The sequence below is a fragment of the Pocillopora damicornis genome, chromosome 12 (assembly GCF_964200805.1).
Source record: "Pocillopora damicornis chromosome 12, jaPocDami1.2, whole genome shotgun sequence".
In the NCBI taxonomy this organism is placed as follows: Eukaryota; Metazoa; Cnidaria; class Anthozoa; order Scleractinia; family Pocilloporidae; genus Pocillopora; species Pocillopora damicornis.
In genome coordinates this window covers 16,960,492-16,981,625 of record NC_142681.1, presented here as the reverse complement: position 1 = coordinate 16,981,625, position 21,134 = coordinate 16,960,492, and the positions used below count along the sequence as shown (strand labels likewise).

At 36.2% G+C, this 21,134-nt stretch overlaps 2 protein-coding genes across 10 annotated transcripts; one reads left to right on the top strand and one right to left on the bottom strand.

Moving 5' to 3' along the window:
- Positions 1-1,567: 1,567 nt before the first annotated feature.
- LOC113675577 (uncharacterized) lies at positions 1,568-11,894 on the top strand. Of its 8 annotated transcripts, none has more exons than XM_089188852.1 (11): positions 1,824-1,895; positions 3,431-3,524; positions 3,855-4,991; positions 6,307-6,376; positions 6,756-7,326; positions 7,855-7,949; positions 8,394-8,553; positions 8,800-8,863; positions 9,728-10,008; positions 10,393-10,564; positions 10,681-11,894. In XM_089188852.1, exons 5-11 carry the CDS (start codon positions 6,784-6,786, stop codon positions 10,866-10,868), a joined length of 1,503 nt encoding a protein of 500 aa, XP_089044978.1. In that variant the 5' UTR covers positions 1,824-1,895; positions 3,431-3,524; positions 3,855-4,991; positions 6,307-6,376; positions 6,756-6,783; the 3' UTR covers positions 10,869-11,894. The 8 variants fall into 8 exon arrangements, with proteins under 8 accessions (XP_089044975.1, XP_027047970.2, XP_089044978.1 ...); XM_089188855.1 differs by lacking the exon at positions 3,855-4,991 and adding an exon at positions 2,238-2,337 and having other exon boundaries at positions 1,843-1,895; XM_089188854.1 differs by lacking the exon at positions 1,824-1,895 and adding an exon at positions 2,890-2,932 and having other exon boundaries at positions 4,828-4,991.
- LOC113675578 (uncharacterized) lies at positions 11,105-16,778 on the bottom strand. Of its 2 annotated transcripts, none has more exons than XM_027192170.2 (2): positions 16,643-16,778; positions 11,105-14,233 (listed from the first exon to the last, which is right to left on the bottom strand). In XM_027192170.2, exon 2 carries the CDS (start codon positions 14,094-14,096, stop codon positions 13,065-13,067), a length of 1,032 nt encoding a protein of 343 aa, XP_027047971.2. In that variant the 5' UTR covers positions 14,097-14,233; positions 16,643-16,778; the 3' UTR covers positions 11,105-13,064. The 2 variants fall into 2 exon arrangements, with proteins under 2 accessions (XP_027047971.2, XP_089044982.1); XM_089188856.1 differs by lacking the exon at positions 16,643-16,778 and adding an exon at positions 14,460-14,743.
- Between the last annotated feature and the right edge of the window lie 4,356 nt (positions 16,779-21,134).

Below are 21,134 nucleotides of genomic sequence, written 5' to 3'. Positions count from 1 at the left end.
TCTATTCGGAAAAAAAATAGAATAAGCAAGCTATGTAATGATATGCAAGTATACGTCTCCTTGCGGCGATATCTTTACCCTAATGATCTTGTCTGTGCCACATTTCACTGAAACAATTATTTTGGTGAAAAAATAAACGAACATCACCACTATTGTAATTATGAGTGGTTCAACAAATGAATTTGACTAATCAAATCCATTAGACAAACAGCTGAAACAACATCCATTTACAATCTCGAAAACACGATATGGATAAATTTGCGCTCAAAACTTGGCGACACAAATGTCAGATAGGACAACTTTATCTTTATGAGAGAAGGCGAGCGGATCGGCTAAAAACAGGAATTCTTCAGTTTTATGTAGGCTTCAGGTTCAGGTTTATTTATATTTTTGTTTGTGACAACGATGATATCGACTACCATTTCTACACAATATTATACACTTGATATTTCCCCCAGGGAAATAGTTAGTTTTGTTTCCCTTAGACTCTTAATATTTCCTGGGATACTTTTCAATCATTGTTATGCTGGATCAGGTGATCACTATTCAGCCAATCACTATCGTCTTCAAAACAAAGGAAACCGCAAGAGCCCAACGACGTAAATAATTAACGGCAAGAAATGTAGGTGTAGTAGAGCGCCCTATTGCCATAATTGTCTGCAACTACTGCTTCCTTCTTTTCTTTCTCCTCAATTTTTGTTCAGACACCCAAAATTTACAAATTTTTTACAAATTTTCTCATACAAACTCTTAAAAATTTTCAGCCTTATTTTAGAAGCGATCTTTATAAAAGTAGATAATTTCACATTCGAGATAATTGTTTAAAAGTTTGTACTTTGGTAGAGGGCTTCTCATGTTCTCAGCTTGCATTGTCATGGCATATAAATTAAAATTTAAATCAACCTCGTTGTTTCACGCTTCAATTAAGGGGTGACCACTCTGGACAGATAGATAAAAATTGCGAGATAGTCAGGTCAGTTGCAAATTAACACTAATGTAGCCCGCTTACTTAGAAATTCAAATCAGTGCTATGTATTTCGATCAGTTCATAACATTAAACCTCAGCGTCAACTTAAGAAGAAAGACCTTGCAAATATGACACATGCCTTTCAGTTTGTGTTTATATGATGTGACAAACAAAGCGTCGAATTATCTTTCATAAATCCTTTCCTATCGAGTGAAATAATATACCCCAATAAGTCATTGGCAACTCTTCTGAACGGTGCTCGAGAAAAAAAATGCATAAAAATTGATTGCTTGAAAGAAAAATGTTTTGGTATACGACAGTGAGTGAAACTAGTAATTGACAACAAGTTAATTACTTTTTGTGCTCTGGGAGCTACGCATCACGTAGTCCAGTTTCATAGAAATTTAAACCATTTATCAGTAGAGTCGTGTTGTGATGTTTTGAAATCATATACTCCAATAAGCCAATATACTCCAATATACTCCAATATACTCTACATATAATATAATATATACATATAATATACTCCAATATACTCCAATATACTCTATCTATATATACTATCATATACTCCAATTGCCAATCCAATAATTGGCAACTCCTCTGAACCGTGCTCCTGAAAAAAAAAATGCATAAAAATTTACTGCTCCAAAGAAAAATGTTTTGGTAAACGACAGTGAGTGGAATTAGTAACTGACAACAAGTTAATTATTTTTGTGCTCTGGGAGCTACGCATCTGCTTTCAGAACTTCGAAGAGGCAGGTTGCCAATTAAAATCACGTTTGAGACCTCACATGTTTATTGATTAATGAGAAGAAAGTTAAAAGGAAGTCAATTGAATTTTAATGACCGGCTGCAGTAGCAGCGCACAGACCTTCAGACAGCAAGCATAACCAGTTAACCCAACAAGAAAGAGAAAGAATCGCAGGTATGTCTAATTTTATAAATAAACGTTGATCATGAGTTTCTGACAACAAATATGCTTTTCGCATGAAGATATATCGTATTGTTGCACCTATTTCTGGGAATTGTTAAACATAGATTGATTTTAAAACTAATAAACGGAGACCTTGGATACTTTCTCCTCATGAGTGTAGATAGGTCGTCGCTTAGAAGTCTGCGAGTGCCCATATACCTTCAAAACAAAGTAAATCTGAAGTTTTCTAGATAAGTTTTCGCTCTCGTATAACTGTGAACTATCGTGTGGTTCATTTTTACAGTTCCAGAAAGGCGTTCAGGTTTGTATTAAGACAACGATTTACAATTGTAGAGAGAAGACTAAAACTGATAACGATTGCAGAAACGTTATCTCGTGAAAACTTTGAACTGAAAAGTGTGTTACAAGGACAGGCGTTTCAGGATGAAGTCCTGTAAGTTTAGAACTCCTTGCTTCACAAGTGTCTAGTTTCCTTTCCGCTAAACGATGTTACATGCAGGCCAACAGTTAAATAGACTAAACAAAACGTTGGATCAGGTCTTAAGAGCGGAATCAAGAAGCTTATACCTTTCCCTTTCGCAAGTTCAAACCGTGTTCACAACGATTGGGACAGTATAGCTGTCACTGTTTATGATTTCAATTTTGGTGTAAATTGACTGATAACACTTTCGAAAGAAGAGCGTTGTACAATATATCGAATGCATTAATGAGGTACATTATCGTTTCTGGTCAAAGTACCGAAACCAATGTTAATGCATGGCATACACATTTTGTACATCAACGTAAGTGACGTTGATTATTGAGATGCGTGCATTCTTATCGGTCGAGCTCGGAACTGAAAGAAGCCTTTAAACGAACATTTTAATTCTCAAGAAGCTGCCAAGCACATTAAGTGTGTTTCTCCTTAATCAATGGACAAGTCATCACAGGAAGAATGTAAACAAATAGTCTTTATTAAGCCGGCGGCTCGTGTTGTTCGCAAATTAAAAGTGTTGTAAATTTAGAACGGACAATAACACAGCCTAAAGGTAAGAAAATTGACTTCTCATCTATTTTGTGCCAGTTTTTTCTCTTTTTTATAACTATTTTTCTTGTTATGTCATGGACAAAACGAACAGAGAATTGATGTTAAATTAACTTGCATAACTCACATAAGGCTGCAACCAACGAGAAAGGAAAGAGGTTTCTGTGGGAATATCGTTGCAATAACAAGAAGAGACCGATATAACTTCCCCCCCCCCCCCGCCCAAAAAAAACAAACAAACAAACAAAACAAAACGAAACAAAAATTTTTAATCAAACGTGGGAAAGCCTCTTCGACTGTGGCGGATTTTCAAAAAAAGAAATTTGATATTGGTGTATTGCTCCAGGCTAGGGCGAATTATAGCAAACACCCGCCAGTGGGTAATGGAACATTGTCAAATAATTGTTTCGACTCCTTCCCGGAATAATTAACTAGTATTATTTTTAGCGAGTATTTGTCAGGTATTTTAATCTTTCTCTTCTTAATTTTTTTTCGCCGCTAGCGGGGAGTTTGATTCAAGTAAAAAGATAAAGCCGGCTGATCTTTCCTCCTCGACTCGCTAACTGTCTGATGAACTAAATCGAGAGACCTGCATGGTATGAATGTTTCGATTTAAGCTATAAATGAAGTTTGCTTAAAGAAATTCTGCATTTTAATGAGCTGTAATGGTCATGATGTTTTACATCATTGGGTGCATTAATAGTAAACGAGTACACTCCTTGTATTCTCACTTGGAGTTAAGAAATAAGAGGTGTTGATTTTTACAAATTTCGACTATTCGTGCTTACACACCGTCCCTATAGTGTAGACGAATCTTATTGGGTTGCCAGTTGCTAAATTGCAGTTTATTACGAACGCATCTTGCCAAACAATTATCATATTTAGAACAGGTAAATGAAATTTATTTAATTTCCTATTGAAAAAAGACGGAGATAGAAATCACTTCGAAGGAGGCTGAACTCGCTTTGCGAAAATGAAAGCATAGGACAAATACACGAAGTGCTTTTGAAGTGGTTTGGACGAGAAAGATTCTTACCTACCGGCCATCTCTAAGGTAAAAAGAATAAGTACATGGCAAGCCGGCTTTTTCATTGCCATGCTTTTTGCATGCACATTTAATCGCTGGATACTAAGTTACTCGAAAAAAAAAGGAACTCTCGCTGCGGTTTTTCTTATTCTGGCGATATCGCTGTGCATTTACAAAAAGGCTTCAGCGGTTTAATCTTAAAAGTTGATCATCTTTTTAAATCTGAAATTGCGCTATGTGCTGTCACATAATATGTGACAACACAGAACTTTTTCATATTATCCTTGTGTCGAAGCCATATGAGACCCATCAACCCCCAGGGCTGGACATTAAAAGGAGTTAGAGGGCCATTATGTAAACATTTATAACATAATTAGAAAGTGCTCGGTTCTGACAAAAACAAAACGATTTTGAAAAGTTATGTGCAAACCAGTTGTAATTAATTCGGATTGGCCCTCTGTTAACAGTCCTGGGATTTCGAGGTAAGCTTTCTAGATATTTTGTAATTTTTGTGATTTTTTTAATGTTATATTTAACGAGACAAAATACAAGCGTCATATTTCGATAAACAATCCTCTCAATGTATGGTCTTTTTGTTTCTCGACGGAATATCGTAGTTATTTTCATGCGAACGTTTAATTGAATTTGGGAAAATTTTATTCGTTCGAGTTTAAAGCTTCCAAACAAGATATTTTAATTAAATATTCCAATATAGGCAAGCTGACAACCCCCCGCTGTTTCAAAAACCGATTATGGAAATAGGTTAATTGGTCAAAATGCACTGAAATTATTCCTCTAATACCCTTCAAAAATCGAGAAAAAGACTCGTGTGCTCAGCAAAAAGTTATTTTACATGTTGGCAATCTTTGCAGGCTTTTAACAATACAATAGAATCTTCTTGTAAATAAGGCTCCATGTTTCACTTGACGCCAATCACCCCAAAGAGCATACTGTAACCATGAATGAGCAAGAGCAAAGAAGAATTTGCTGCTGTGCAATAAGCACTTAACTCTGTGTCGAGGACTTCATCATAAAGGTGATATTTCATTGTTATAAGTAATGACCGAGCACCTTATCGAAAATACAAAGAATAATTATGGTCAAACTTAGGTACATTAATGAAGAATCATTATGTAAACATATCTTCTTTTTGCATAAATTATTTCAAAACATCATTTTTTTTTAAGGAACGAAGAATGGATCATAAAACAAATTTGATAATATTTACAGTGTTTCTCTCAAGTTATTCATGGTCAACTCCATCACAACATGATAATAACTCGAATTCGCCTGAATAAGTGTCTTGTAGCTTTCTCCCGTCGAGTATGAGTCAAAATTCTCCATAATTACCTAAAATTCCCTTGAAGTTTCTCCCTGTGCCATCCGCAGATAGTGTTTTTCTTTTTAAATTACTGCAAGTAGCTTTAATTGTGCATTTTTCTTTTAGAGCACTGAAGTAATATAATCTTAATTATTCTTGTTTATAATAGTTTCATGTACATGTGAAACGATGTGCTGCAAGTTAGTTATTCAAAACAGTAAGCCGTGTTTTTGGGGAAAAAAAAGCACTTTGTCAATTTACCAGTGATGCTCGAAAACATGACGTGGGAGTTGAGTTCAAGGATAATAATAAAAAAAAAGCATCTTTGAGGTACCGAAGAACTTAAATTATTTATTTGCGGCAACCGGCTTGATTCTTGATAGTTGAGGGCTTATCAGCAGTTTTTTTTTGCCCAGGCCTCACTGCATTCGAGGGCCGCATCTTTTCAGCAGGTCTCAGACATGCTGCAGATCTCTAATAGGAATTGGACGAGCCAAACAGAGTGGAGATCGGATATAATAATATGACAAAACCCATGCTTTAGATCTACTGTTTTGTTGCGTCGCTTAAACCTAAATTTGGGACTTCAAAGGTCTGTTGTTTGATTTTAAGCTTGAGAATGTCTGAGCGCGCGTTTCGTTCTTTGGAAAAGGTAACTGGTTAAAACTTTGGTGAAAAATTTTTAAAAATTATTTTATCTTTTGTCTAGTTCAAAAGGGAAGAAAGTGAATACCATTTTATAGCTTCATCAATTCCATGATCGACCCAAGAGGCGAATTCACATTAATGCTTTGCGTGCAACTGACATGTTTGTTATCCATTATCTCCCGCCATCAATAATATATTTTTGTTTTACACTGTTTTGATAAAATTATACTCATGATTCTGGTGTTTTTTTTTCTTTTATGAAAAGTTCAACTGAAAAAATTAGCATATACAGAATCTCGAGAGAGCAGAATTTTACAAAAATTAACCTTTTAAAAGTTTTCACTTTATTCGTCCTAACCTTTTGTTTTCCATATTATTTTAGCGACGGAGGATCGTCGCGGGAAACCATTCACGCGGACTCCTACTTTTGATATTACCGACAGTTATTAAAGGTACGTTCGTAGTTAAATTTAGCTTTGAATTAAACACAATTGAAAGCCATCGAACAGTGTTTGTGTAGGTGTTAAGTCACTTTGTTTGCAGACGTTCTTTAATTAACATTCGAACGAGCAGATATGACAACAAGGTTTAAAACGAATTCCGCGGAAATGAAACTTGGATAACCTGATAAGATTGGCTAGCACCTAATTGAGGACGAGGAACTTGGCTTGCTTTTTTTCGATTGATTAAGAAAAAGAAGAAAGGGAAAAGTTGTCAATCTCAATTTGTTCTTTCTACAGTACCTTGATGGATCAAAACTCGACGGCAGCAGCTGTAGAAGCTGGAAAATAAGATATTTTTATCATTGCTTTATTTTCCTTTTCTCTCTAGTTTGTTTTTAAGAGGTCTGGATGAAAACATGACAAGTGTTCCTCGAATTGTGAGCATTTTCTCCATATTTATTATGGCCATGACAACTTACATTCTGGCAGACAGTGAATGCCCGGATGACAGTAACACAACGCCCCGTGACTCAGCAGGATGCCCGATTGGAGACATAACGGTTGCAATGTTCCTTTCTCCTCCGTACCTTCTGGAGAAAGACGGAAGCGACAACGGAACTCAAGGATATCCTTATGGCATTGTTTTCGACTACATTGACGATACTTTGTTTAGATGCTGCCATGGGAAGACGGAATTCGTCACGACAAATGACGATATATTGAAATCTGACATAATCTTTCCTGTCAGTGAGAGCGATGAAACCAATCTAACTTTCTCAGGTGTTTCTTATACCTTCTATGATATCGTCAAGGTGGATGGTTTTGTGCTCATTGGCCTCATTGATCAGTACAACGCCAAAGCAAGAGGCTTGGTGTTGAGGTCTTTGTACGACTCTTGGCCAATTTTTGCGTTAACCTTTCTCCTCACTGGAATTGCCGGAATTTTCATCTGGGCGCTGGTAAGCTGACTCGTGACTTTTTACCTCTAACCACAGTAAACATTGGTTTATGTCTCGGTTGGGAACGTATTGATCCCCTTATATGGAAAGCCTCATCATAACCGACCACCCATTCTGCCATTCTGGTTGAACAGTCTTTCTGGTGGGGTGAGGTTGCTGCAAAGGACACGTGGCTTCAGTTTCGGTCCAAATTTTAACGTAAAGCTAGCAATTAGGACGCATACATTTTTGTAGCAACTCGATGGTAGTTAAACTGAGAACCAAGTTTATCAAAAAGGTCAAAGTGTCCCGCATAACACCACACATAGCTCTTTCATAACCACTTTTACTCAACAAATGGCATGCGGTCTGAGGTTCAATTGCCACTCGGTTATACTGACTGCTAACTGCTACCATTGATGTCGAAATTAACATTCAGACAACAAGTATTTCAGCTTTGCACTCACTTATGCTGAGATATAGCTAGTAAATTTAAATACCCTCTTGGGTTATCAATAGGCGAGATTTGTCTCCATGCTTACTTTCCAGGAATACTACGTGAAAAACGAAGAATTTTCTTTGTCCTTTACAAGAGGTTCTTATGATGGATTTTGGTGGGCTTTCATCAGCATGACAACTGTTGGGTAGGAAATACCAAATAACCAATTATCTAGCCCTATTAGTATGTAAGGTAGCCATGTCTTTTGTAACAGAAGAGTAAAGGGGCTTTTTGTTGCACTCGTCAGACTTGTACCCAGTGATTTTGGTGCGCACACTCACGCGCCTCAAGGCTCCATTTCAGTTTAGGTACATTCTAAAATCATATGGAAAACGAGTCCATGATTAATAATTGATAATTTGAACTTGGGAAATACAGCTGGAATATGATAAGCACTTACAATTTGATTAAGGTAGATAAACCGCTATTGAACGAATTTTGAAAAAGCCTACTTTGTTAACTTTAGCCCTTCGAGAAAAAATTTGTTTCTAAAGAAACCAATCGACTCACTTTTCCATTTATCTGAGTCATGTTGAAATTTTTATTGACGAATGACTGATAACAAGGATAACATCGTTCATTTTCCAAGATACGGAGACAAAAGTCCAAGATCGTTTTTTGGTCGTTTGTTTGGTGTGTTCTGGATTCTCATTGGCTTAGTCGTAATCACCATGTTTACCGCTACTGTGACGTCAGCTCTCACTCACAGCTCCTCACCGGACTTTATCAATGCACTGGAGGGGTTAAAGGTAAGCGGTGTTGAACAGTTACTTGTAATTTCTAGAAAGATTGAAGTGAACAAGTGGAAAAACCCGTCAGGACATTTCACTTGAATTTATGATATTTGCAACTTCTGTTATCAGTTCAGACCGATCTTGCATGCGCATTCTCTTTTCTTGACGATTTTAAAATACGACGATTTACTGGTATAGCAAGTGATTTCAATGAGCTTTTAATTAAAATATCATACCAGTCTGGTTGTTTTTTCTCTTTAGGTGGCCGTGCTTAATGGCAGTTTTGCTGAGGCCGAGGCAACCTACCTAGGAGCAATATCCAGTCGTGAGTATGGGTGCAGTTCCTGTGATTTTCACCATTTCATGTAATTGTCATGGGGTCAATTCACAGATATGCGCCCATCATGTATATATAATTTTAAGATTGCTGTATTTTAGGATTTTTCATAATCGCATGGCATAAAAAATCCAAAATTAACATTGGTATAAGGTAGAATAAATCCACACAACTTGAATTTGGCGAAAGATGTGTTTTCGTCTTGGCTTAAGCATGGGACAAAAATTCGCCACTTTCAGTTACATCATCATTGTGCATAAGAATTCCTATCCAAGCAGTATGCAGGAAGTTAGTCACCACGGACCTAGTTAAACGGCAAAGTCTGCCACGTCTACCAAATCTGCTAGTTTCGATTCCTACAAGGAGCACTCTTAGTTCTTTTTCTCCCAGTATGCCTGTGTTATTCACTGAATAATACCCTCTTTCAAAAAATTCCATACTTCTTATGACGCTTTTGACATTGCTACTCCTGGTATTACGCTGGAAGTATGTCCCATATAACTTTCAAAAGGGCCTGGCTCATTGTGGATTCTTTGTGGCTCAGTGGTAGAGCATAATAGAGCGGAAACCAAAGGTCTCAGTTTCGATTCCTCGTGAAGGACTCAGAATTTCGTCTTTTTCCCACGCTCGTGAAAAGACGGACATACGTCTTTTGATATTTCTATACTGAGTTCAAAATTTACCTTCGTTCTCATTCTGTTAGCATAGAATTTAATGTTGAATTTATCACAAGATCCCCTAAATTTCATTTAACAACGCGACCTTCAAAAAAAAACACAGCTTTCCCTGATTAAAACGTGGATCGTAGCAATTTTCCTCTGATATTTCACTTAATCACGCATTGCCTTTCAGCGTACCCTGAATTTGAAGACATGCATGCTGCTATGGTTAAAGAAGAGGTAGAGGGCTTGTTTATGGAGAGACTCCAAGCTTACTACTTTTACAAAGATAAAAACGTCTACGATGGTGACAATTTGCGAGTGTTTCACACAGTCCCTACAAAAATTTCGCACAAGATGGCCTTCAAACAAAACACAACATACCAGTTAATTGAGAAGAATTACTGTTTCAAACGTCGCTTGGAAAATCCTTTAATCAGTTCGTACGTTAGGGATTATACAACACCGTTAAAGGTATTGGGTTATGTCACTTGCTTGTCTTAATCCTTTTACTCCTGATATTTCATTGGTAACTCTCCTTGTAGTCTGCCATACTATTCGGCATCGAATCAACTACTGATCTCCTGATTGATATTTTTCCTTGTTCTCATCACTAGTCTGCTTCGAGCTATATTTAAAAAAAAGTGGTCAGTAGAAATTCTGTTTTGGTCACTTATGGGAGTTAAATGGTCATTTCTTTGACGAAGAATTAGAAAGTGCTCCCCGCGGACAACGCTTGTCTGTAGAACATTGTTAGAAAACCATGGCTGTAGGTGGCGAGATCTGGTTGGCTTATAGGACAGATTAAATTTTAGTCACTCACTATTTTCTTCAATGTCCACCTATTGTGTCTTTCAGGCTTTTAACCCATCGGTGGATACAGTTGGTCTTTTGTCAGGCAATTCAAAAGGAACAAGTACTTTGTTACTCAGCCTGATGGGTGTGTTCTTCGGTTTGTGTGTTCTCGGCGTCTCGGTAGAGTTGTTCTTATGGAAATCTGCAACGCGGTGCACTAAGCCTGTTCCCTTTCGTAAGTATATCAGAAGTTCCATCTTGGTATCCTGGGCGTTTCTTAATTAATGTAATGGTGGCCGAAAAAAAATCACTGCATTTGCTGACTTTGTATTTCTGCTTCATTCTTCTTAGAGACTAAACGTGAAAGAACGCCGTCTGATGTAAATTCATTTCACCTGAACACGGTTTTATTGCAACTTAGAGGCTTCGAGGAGAATCTGGAAAAGCTTTCCAACCAAATACAGACAATGAAAGAAAATCTGACCGGTGCAACAAGGAAGACGACCCAAGAAAACGTCAAGCTTACGGAATTCAACTAATTATTACTTCAGTGTAGTCAAGGCTCGATTATCCTGACTGGTGGGACTGGGCTAAGCATTTCGGAAAATATGAATATTAATGATCCAAAAATAATTTTGAATACGTATAATTTAATTAATATGTTTGGCACATACGGATATCGATCATACTTAAGTCTGCCGGTCGCGTGATTCATGCTATGATATTTAAACCCTGACCTAAATAAAGGAAGTATTGTTTACCACTGGATTTTATAAAAAAAAAATCTTACACCTGACGCAAAAAGAAACGCATGACATGCGTAGCAGTCAATAAAATAAAAAGTTAATTTTATTTCATTTTTATCGATCGACGAAAGGGTAACTGCGATATACTGCCATCCCATCATGCAAGGCTGACCGAAGTAGCAATACCCCCAGCTGTTCCATGTTACGAAAAGTTATGTGAACGACTTTGGATACATGAAAATCATATATTTGAACTGTGGTTAATAAATGAAGACGAGAGTGATCTTCGCTGTAATAATAAACACTACTTTAGTAGTAGTGAAAATGAAGTCTGAAGTCTGGTTGACCTTTTCAGCTTTATCTTCATGACTGTTTAATTAGTTTTCATTACGGCGAAGATCACTCGGATCTTTTAAAAGCGATATACCTCACAGAAATTATGGGTGACGATTAAAGACTTTTATGGACTTGAAAAATAACAAAAATCATAATAAACATGAACAGGTTTGTATTTTAGATACTAATGCCAATGGAGCATATATCCTAAAGCTGAAAAAGTTTAGCTGACTCTGCTAGGAATAATTGTTGTAAATAAGTATGGCTTGAAGACATTTGATTGGTTTATATGAAGCCTTCTGATAAAATTATGGAAATTAAGTAGTAAACGATAACGATATGATTATCACCATACGTCATTTGACATAAACAGCTTACATGGTTAAACATTTGAAAAAGTTACAATTTTGTGAAAGTAAGATCATTTTTAGGTTCATACAATTTGAATTAAAGGAATGAAAAGTTAAAAAAAAAAATTCTAAACAGTTTAAAGTTGTGTTTTATGTGATCTTATTTACTTTGTTAAATATTTCATAATCAATTTACCGCCCTGGTGGAATTGTAGAAGAATTGTGGTATTGAATGACGTGCCGAATCTCATCCACTATTCTCTTCGTAGTTCCAAGGATATGCTTCCAAAATAAAGTAGCGTAATAAGTGTGGTAAGCATCTGAATTTTTTTACATTTTATATTTTAATAATGTACATGAAAAAATTACTCAGTTCTGATTGGTTAACATAAATGCAGTTTTAAGGTAATTCAGAGCAGAAGAGGGTTAATTTAGTGCAAAGAAAGTAATTAATCAGACATTCTGATTAGTCAATAATCAAAGAAACTCACAGACAGCCAACCAAATGTGAGCCTTAGACGTCGCAACAAAATTTGAAAATTTGAAAAATTGCGAGCGAAACAATGGTCGGCGTTTTAGGTAGGTTTTCTTTCGCCACCGCGGCTGAAAAAAAGCTCAAACAACAAAAACATTGTAAAAGATACTGCTTTTTGGTTGTCGGTTTGGAGAGAGTGGTGCTTAGGGAAGGGAATTGCCAAGGAAATCGAAAATTGCGCATCGATCCAGCTTAACACTTCGCTCGAGCGATCCAACGCCGAAATTAAAAACAAACATGGTTAAACATCGAGAACGACGATTTCATTTCATCGAAACTGATTCGGACACAGACTCAACAATTCCTTGAACTGTTTAGGCGGACTTTGAACTTTTTTTGCGCCTTAAAGAGGTGAAGATATCATTGTATATTATTGTTTTGATGGTACACGGTTGTTTTGACCGAGCACACAATGTCAAAATTGCACGAGAAATCATGTGATTACCTAAACAAATTCCGGTAAATGGTTTGAACCCGGGGGTAGCATGTAATAGTGTAGCTTGATCGTCCGGGTGAGTGCAGTCCTGAGAAGGACTGTTGTCGGTAGTGGTGACTGACGTTTCGACAACCTGAGCGGAAGTCATAAGTCAGAGTCAAGGATACAAATTCCAATATACAGATCGTTGTTATGGAAAATAGGAAGTAACATTAGACATCCCACCGGGTCGGCTGGCAAGCCAGTTTCTTTCCATCCTTGAAAAAACTGTCTTATCTTTCCTTAACAACTCAACCAGGACAAACAAGAGAATTGGCCATCACAACAAATATTCAATATCCGGTAGCGATCATCTCATGCTCTGTCTCTCTGTCTCTTGTGACAGCTTCTCGGCTTCTGTAACACAGTAATGCATCTTTTAGTGCTTTCCTGTATTTGGGATGTCTCCATGCGTAAATATAAGCATCTAGGGCAACCTTAAAGAACATGATCACGTCGCTCACACGAAGAGCAATGCTGATCTTGAGCAGAAAGTCCCACGACATAGGCTTGGTATAGAGGTAAATGTAAAATGAGACGATGTGTGGAAAGGAACACAAAAGTAGCAGGGCAGATAACATGAGCGCCACAACCGTTAGTTGCTTCTGATGTTTTGCTTCGTTCTTACTGCCTTGTGCCCCTTCTGAGCACTGATGCATGGATCGACTCAAAGAACTTCGCTCGCGGAACGCCTTAGACCTTTGGGAAAACCTTCGGAATGATTTGTACAGGAAAATGTGCGCCACAGTCAGTAGGACGCCAACAACAGTTGGGTGAAGGTGAAGATTTATCCTCAAATAGGTATCTGTTGGGATTTTCGTATACTGCAAGGAGCTGAAGATGGCGAAATAGACAAAATGACAACACACTGCGACAAGAACCCGCCTCTTGGTGAATAGCACCTTGTATCTATGAGGGAAGGTGATGGCAATGTATTGGGTTGTAGTTAAAGCCAGGACCAGAAAAAACGAAGAGCTTAGCATTATAACGGACAGGAATGCGCTTGTAGTGAACAGGTATTCAAATTGCTTTCCTGGACGGAACGTTTGGTAGAAATGGCAAGCGAAGTAGTAGACGGCGAAGAGAGGCTCAACAATCAGACCTGTCACGAGGTCAACAAGTGCCAAACTTATAATAAAGTAAGTGACTGGTGTCCGAAAGGATTTAAAAGGATCTCTGTAGATTGCCATCAAGAGGAGAGTATTGCTAACCACTGTGATAGGGGAGAAGAGTGAGAGAAGGAAAGCAGACACGTATAGTGTGGTGAGATAGGGCTTGTAGTCCAGGTCTTGCAGCGATGAATTGGCTACCGTGATATTTGCCATTTATTTTCAACAGTGTCTGTTTTCAGTTTCAATCCTCGTTATGTATGGAGTAAAGATTATCAGTCACAGATCTAGCGTCATCAAATTCTGGTTGCCCAAATATTTGAATGCTTGTCTCACATCAATGTGTGACCAACCTGATAAAAAACAAATAATAATAATATAAACAAAAAAACAAAGAATGTATAATGACTGAAGAACCCTAATATACATTTTTCTTGCCGGTTGGAATTGAAATATTCCATTGACACATAATGATCCCTAGCTGTGGTTTGCTGTTCTCAGGCAAAAAGCAAACGCTGGGCCATAGTCATCAGTGGGCTTACAGACTACTGCTAATCAGTTATATATTTATAAAAATACCTTTTCTGTCTTGGCTCTCTTGGCAATGAAAATTGCAAATTTGAAAGCCACTCTCATAATTTATGAAAAGTCAAACATCATCTGATTTACTTCCAGAGGGTCATATTTTCTTCACGATTTTAGTCAAAGCTTGGTGTTACCGATTACAAAAGAAATCCGATTCTCTATCAAGGATATGTTTGGAGAACTCAGAACGATTTGTAGCTTAAATATGAAATTATCGTCATAAACATATTTCCTCTACAGGTCTGTCGTCAACCGGCCTCCTTATACTATGGCTCTCTGTATTTCCGCACACCTGCACTGAGTGGTAGGAAAAGCGCACGTGTCACTTCCAGTGAAGTAATTGAATAGCTCGAATGATTGAGATAATATAAAGCTGATGTAATTAGTTTCAAACGTAAATGTATTTCATTTAAATTATTTGATAAGAGTAGAAGCATCAAGAAAATAAAAACACTAGAATCATTGAAGAAGAACCAAAAAAATTCAGACGGTAAAAATAAGTAAATGAATGCACATTTCATAGTGCCATATGATTTTCTTAGATTTAGCCAGTAAAATTCCCAGGATTGATTTTAGCAAAAGATACAAAATTTTCAATTTGACCTTGGAGATAGCTCAATGCACAGAACAAAATATATACAAATACAAACTACAAAGGAATGGACAAAAACGAAAGATGGTTCCATCTATAGAGCTTAGAGATGCACACCATGGCCGGATTGGTCAAGTAGAAAAAAACTATTTTGTGGAGAGATAGATACATGTAATAATGGTTTAACTTAAGTGAGGGCTTTACGAGAGAAGTTCAATCGTGACTTTTAGCCGTAAATTAAATGCAACGACTTATTAAAAAGAAAAATTATCGAAAATAAAAAAAATTAACAAACTGATCAAATGCAGATAAAAAGAGGCCTAGCAATACTATGATACCCTTTTTAAAAGTATCCTAATAATCTTGGAAGTCTAACGCGTCTGAGTTGAACTTAGAATCCACTTTCGTTATATCTTGTTAAAACATATATTCATGACAAGAATTTCCCGTTGTGCAGTTTTCGTGCAGTAGGTAAGTTATTAGGCGTCCTATTAAAATGTCAGAAAGTTTGCCAACGGAAAGTAATACTGATAATCGTTTCTGTTTTCTCAGGTTTAATTTACTCAGTTAACATCATGCAAATCTTTGACAAATGTTGATAATATTGATTTTAAGATAAGCACGCAACCCTGAAACGTGCAAACGAAAGCATGGTGCATCCGCTGCCGATTTTTATTTTTATTTTTACTTTTTTTTTGCACTAATTTATGTGTGTTTAATTATTGCAACCGGGCAAAAGTTGTACCTTAAAGTTAAAAGATTTCTCTTTAATGACAGAAACAAGGTACTAATACAGGGCGTGATCACAGCACGCGCATATATTATGACGTTGCAGATGTGGGAAAGGCAGTGGGGTTAATTACAGAATGATGAAACGGCTAAAAGTCGTAATATTATAGATTTGATTTTCAAAACAAAGTTTTATCCTACAGAAACACTCCATGGCAAATATTGCATAAACTCCCAAAAAACTAAAACTTAGATTTAGCGAAGATCTTGCGGAATTAAAAGTAGCAAGGCTTACTACACCTTTCATATATAGTATCTTAGGTTTTTCATGAGTCATCTAATCATTCTGCGAATACCACAAAAATATTGAAAACTAGAGCTACACTATTTCTTTTGTCTTCCTTCTAATAAAATGCAAAATCAATCATGATTTAAGGAAACACCTCGGCAAGTTATTGTTAATGATCGTAAAACAAATATTAATCCAATCTACTTTCGGTTAACAGTGACTTATGCCACGAACTAAAAACGAAAGTATCACCTGTTGTATAAAAAAATAACCTTCGAATCTCCACTTTTATGGTAAATGTACGATGTAGTAATTCCTACTCCAATCATGCTCGATCCTAGCCACTTATTTTTTTTGAAGTAAAAGGAGGGTATTAATTAAAAAGCATAGTTGATCGAAAATCTTGTCCACATACAATAGGAACGAAAGAAGAATTTCAAAAAGAAGGAATATCCATTGTCAAATGACAGTAGATACATAAAAAACACCATGTGTTGATCGCTTCAGTTCTTAAGGAAGACGGTAATTGAGATTTCCAATCACTTTTGTGCTTTTTAAAAGCCTTACCTTTTCTCGAGCCAATTTTGAGCCAATGACTGATGTGATTTTCAATATGAATGATTCCAAATTCGATTTCCCTAAGTTCTTTAAAGCCTGATGCAGTTTGAATTGTCAACACCTTGGGAGAAATTAATCAAAATAAGTTCAAAAATTCAGTTCCGCCAGCCTTCAGAGAAGAGGAAATAAAAAGAGTAATTGACTGTAATAATGTATTCTAAATTAATTAAGTTTGCCTTTAATGTGATCTCTACTTATCAAATGATCTTTTCTTAAAAATGGATTTCCGCCTTTTAATGTCCAAAGTAAAACATCTTCTTGCTCTTTTTTTGCTAGTGAAAGGATTGGTTAGAAATGTTTGTAGATTTTCACTTCTGATACCGCCGAAAAATAACAATTAGATCCGTCGATGTGCCTACGGGAAAGAATCAAAGTAAAGAGTATACCGAAACCTTTCCTTGGTGTGCAACAATATTGAGTAAGTCATACTTGTGAATTGGTCAAGTTGGTAAATAAGCTTTTTTGACCGTGATTGTTTTTAGGAGCAAAGCATTTTCTCAGTTACTAATAACAGCAAAAAATTTGCCGAGTAAATATAAAGTGTAAATTTGTGAGGTTTAGCAAACAAGATAGGAATATATGAATTAACCTTCTAGCTGTCGTTTATTATAATTTCTAACCTACGTGCTCGCCTAGTCATAAATTAAATAAATAGCTTGCGAGCGTACTGAGGTCGACCTGAAGATGGTTTTTAGTTTGATCGAAAATTTAAAACTTGAGGATTTATTATATCCAATAAATACTTTAAAGGTTCTTCTTAAAGAGTATAATTCCTCTGCTTTTTAAAAAGAGGAAATTGATCGGATTCAGAATTGTTCGGTTGTACTTTTTTCCCCCGATAGAATAGTTTTTATTAATATTGACAATTAGACCATAGTTTTTGCTATGGCAAGACAGAATATATCTTGTGAATATGGTATACTAAGACAATAAGTTTTCTCTACAGAGATTAGAAATTCCAAAACGTTTCAAACGTTTGAGTGATTTTCCCCTAACAAGAGGAGCAAAACTACATTTGTGTAGTGCACTTATGTCATCGTATGAGGTTTGCTTCTGACCTCACATTTAAGTGCTCTGTTGCTTGAATATTGAATGTTTTCTTATAGTTAAGTGCTCATACGAAATTCAGAACCAGACAATATGCTCTATATTGATCAGTTAGTGAAGAGGATGGAATTTACTAAACCAAGATATATATGTTCGAAAGTAGTTAAATGATGTTTTTTTTTTCTTTTCTCAAATCCGAACCTCCATGTTTTTAAACTTGGGGATGATCACAACTAAGAATTTTTGTATTTTTCTTTCTCACAAAGTAATCACAAAAAGGTAGCTTTTCAGTGAATCACAATGAAGCCGAACACTCAAAAGTCATACAGAATGGGATGCGGGTACCTCTATGTCTTTCATTTCTTTTGAAAACAAGTCTACACATCAACAGATTGAAGTGTCTCAATAGATGAGATTCTATTATGATACTTACATTGCAGTCCACAATGTAGATAACGTCTAAGATCTCTTTGTTTTACAAGAGGCTTCGAATTAAATCTGAAAACTGACTCAGAGGAGTGTTTCTCGATAGCTTATTATAGTTGCAGGGCTTTCTTAAGGATGCTAATCTACGTTGCTGGCTTCTAAATAATTTCTTTTGAAATATCAACTGACTGAGGTTATTTATTCTACCACCAAGATTGAGAGAGGAATTCGGTTAAAAATGCAATTATCAGGAGAAAGAGATCATAATTCTAAAAATTAAGCTTGGTTATTAAGGTCTTTGATTTACCCCTGACGTTGCGTGTGATAATTGGCAGAAGTCTGAGAAGAAATAGATTTCAATAACATTTATGTTCCCCCCTGGAAAAATTATACTAAGAACTTCAACAAAGGAATATACACACTGAATAAAGTATTGGAAATTGTGGTAAATTACTCCAAATTAGCAAAAGGAAAAGAAATAAAGAAATTTAATATTTTTTTCATTACAATGATGCGTAATGTTCACAAAGCAAAGTTTCTGACTCCCAGATCGGTTTTGTCACTCATGTTTGTTTGTTTATTTGTATGTAATTAATTATTTAATCACAAAAAGAGATTTAAAACGTGAAGATGTGCCTAAGTTTTTTTGTTTGAGTCTGTATCCAATATATATATATATATAGTTTTTCTAGTTTGAGCACTCTGGCATGGCTTAGATGATCCCACATATGTGAGATCACTTGGGGTGGCTATATGGTCTTACCCCCCTCCTAGCATCAGCACTGCACTGATGAGGCCCAGAAGGCCGAAACAGTACTGTCTGCAGTTAGTTATATATATATATATATATATATATATATATATATATATATATATATATATATATATATTTATTTATTACCTTGTCCGTATTAAGACAAAGAAAAAGGCCAAAAAATTGCGTTTTATATTTTTTTGAGACCTCAGGGATTTGTCTAAGCTGTTGACAACTTTTAAGTATCAACATGTTTGGAATTTACATATCAAGGACCTCATAGCTTTTGCAGGTCGGGGTATGAATGAGAAAATATATTGAAATATATGACACCTAACATATAGTTTTCATAGGCAAATCCTTAAGATTTCAAGGTCAAGATTGTTTTCATACTCTACTAATACAAAACTTGAGACAATTGAAAACTTTTTATCGCTAATGCGCTCCGGGTCAATACCAACAATTTCGTAAGGCTTTTAATTAGTTTACTCCACAGTGGTCTTAGAGGGTAATATCTAGGGAAACCGTATGCAAATTCAGAATCATCACACAATTTCGCAGAGATTCCAACTTGCATCAGAGAGAAGTTCTTTACACGTTTGTTCAACAATTTTGAACTGTATACTTTCGCTCAAGTCTGACTTTATTCTTTGCAATTCAATATCACACGTTCTTCTCTATGAACTCTCCAACTTACAGAAGATGCTACATAATTAGCTATGGAAACCACGTCCGGATACGTAATTCCGGTGTGGGATACACTTGCTTACGTTTCACAACGATTCTCTGGCACTATTTTCCTTTTAAACGTGGGTCTATTTGACAATCGTGTAGCTAATCGCTCTGCGGTTAATTTCCTTGATTAAATTCAAAGCATCCTGTCACATTCAATAAATTTCTTTTAATGGTAACGAAATTACGGTTCCCTTAAAAACAACTGAAATATGACACAAAAAGGACCCTCATTTTGAGAATAGAAACGTTCCACAACGCAATGGAGGATTTTAAGTTACCATGCCCTTATCAGAAACGCCTAAAGACTATTAACCGGGTGATTGTCAGAGAATTGGGTCCTTGAAAGAATAAGGATATTTCGGATGCTTCGCAAAACTTCTCGCATGTCTCCATTCCGGCGCCAAGAATATTACCTCTTTAAAGGTTAAAATAAAAGTTTTACACATAAAAATATATCCAGTGTGGATTTTATGCATTATCAACTCAAAGGTTTTTGAAAAAGAAAACCAACTGTATTCAGAAAACGATCATATTTTATGCGGCTGAGTTTCGAAAGTGTGTTTTTTGTGACAATCATTTTCAGCATGTCCACTTTTGCATACAGCACAATGGAAACATCGCTTATGGCTCGCGGCAAAACAAATAAAAGATTTCCTGGCAATTTATTATCGCCTTATTTTACTTTAACAAAAGCTGTATTCTAAGGCGCGCTATCTTCAAGAAAGAATTACTTATTTGTGTTCTTAAAACCATCACCATAAATTCTAAAAGAGGGTTAATTTTTAATAATACAATCTTTAAACTTTAATCACAATGGGCTACGGATCACCATCGAAGCCCACAAACAGATCATCAACTTCCTAGACGTCACTTTCAACCTGAACAAAAGCACCTACAGGTCCTTCACAAATCCTAACACCACACTACAATACGTCCACTGCAAGAGCATCAATCCACCAATCACCACATAGAACATACCCGCCGGCACCAACAAACGAATGTCATCCCTTTCATCCAACAAAGCGTTCTTCGACCAAACCGCCCCTACATATCAAAAAGCACTCAACAAATGCGGATATCAGTACACTCTTTTTCTTCGGAAAAATCGAAACACAGACTTCCTATATATATATAGAGAGAGAGAGAGAGAGAGAGAGAGAGAGAGGAAGTCTGTGTATCGATTTTTCCATTTACAGTGCTCGATACGTTGAATTAGAGCGCGGTATTTGCTGCGATAGGGGAAAAAAAACAAAAAATTCCTCTGATCAGTGAGCAATCACGAAACAGGCTGGTAGGTATGAAAGTATAGTCTCACTGTTTTTTCCCCTATCGCAACGTATATACATGCTACCACAGCATTGAGCACTTAATGCCAATACTGATATATATATATATATATATATATATATATATATATATATATATATATATATATATATATATATAAATGGTGAAACAGAGAATTAACTCTGAAGTGTA

Coding starts and splice junctions, on each gene's coding strand:
- LOC113675577 (XM_089188849.1), top strand. CDS start 6,784: ATGACAAGTGTTCCTCGAATTGTGAGCATTTTCTCCATATTTATTATG. Junction 7,327..7,854: donor GAATTTTCATCTGGGCGCTG/GTAAGCTGACTC, acceptor CTTACTTTCCAG/GAATACTACGTGAAAAACGA. Junction 10,565..10,680: donor CACTAAGCCTGTTCCCTTTC/GTAAGTATATCA, acceptor CATTCTTCTTAG/AGACTAAACGTGAAAGAACG.
- LOC113675578 (XM_027192170.2), bottom strand. CDS start 14,096: ATGGCAAATATCACGGTAGCCAATTCATCGCTGCAAGACCTGGACTAC.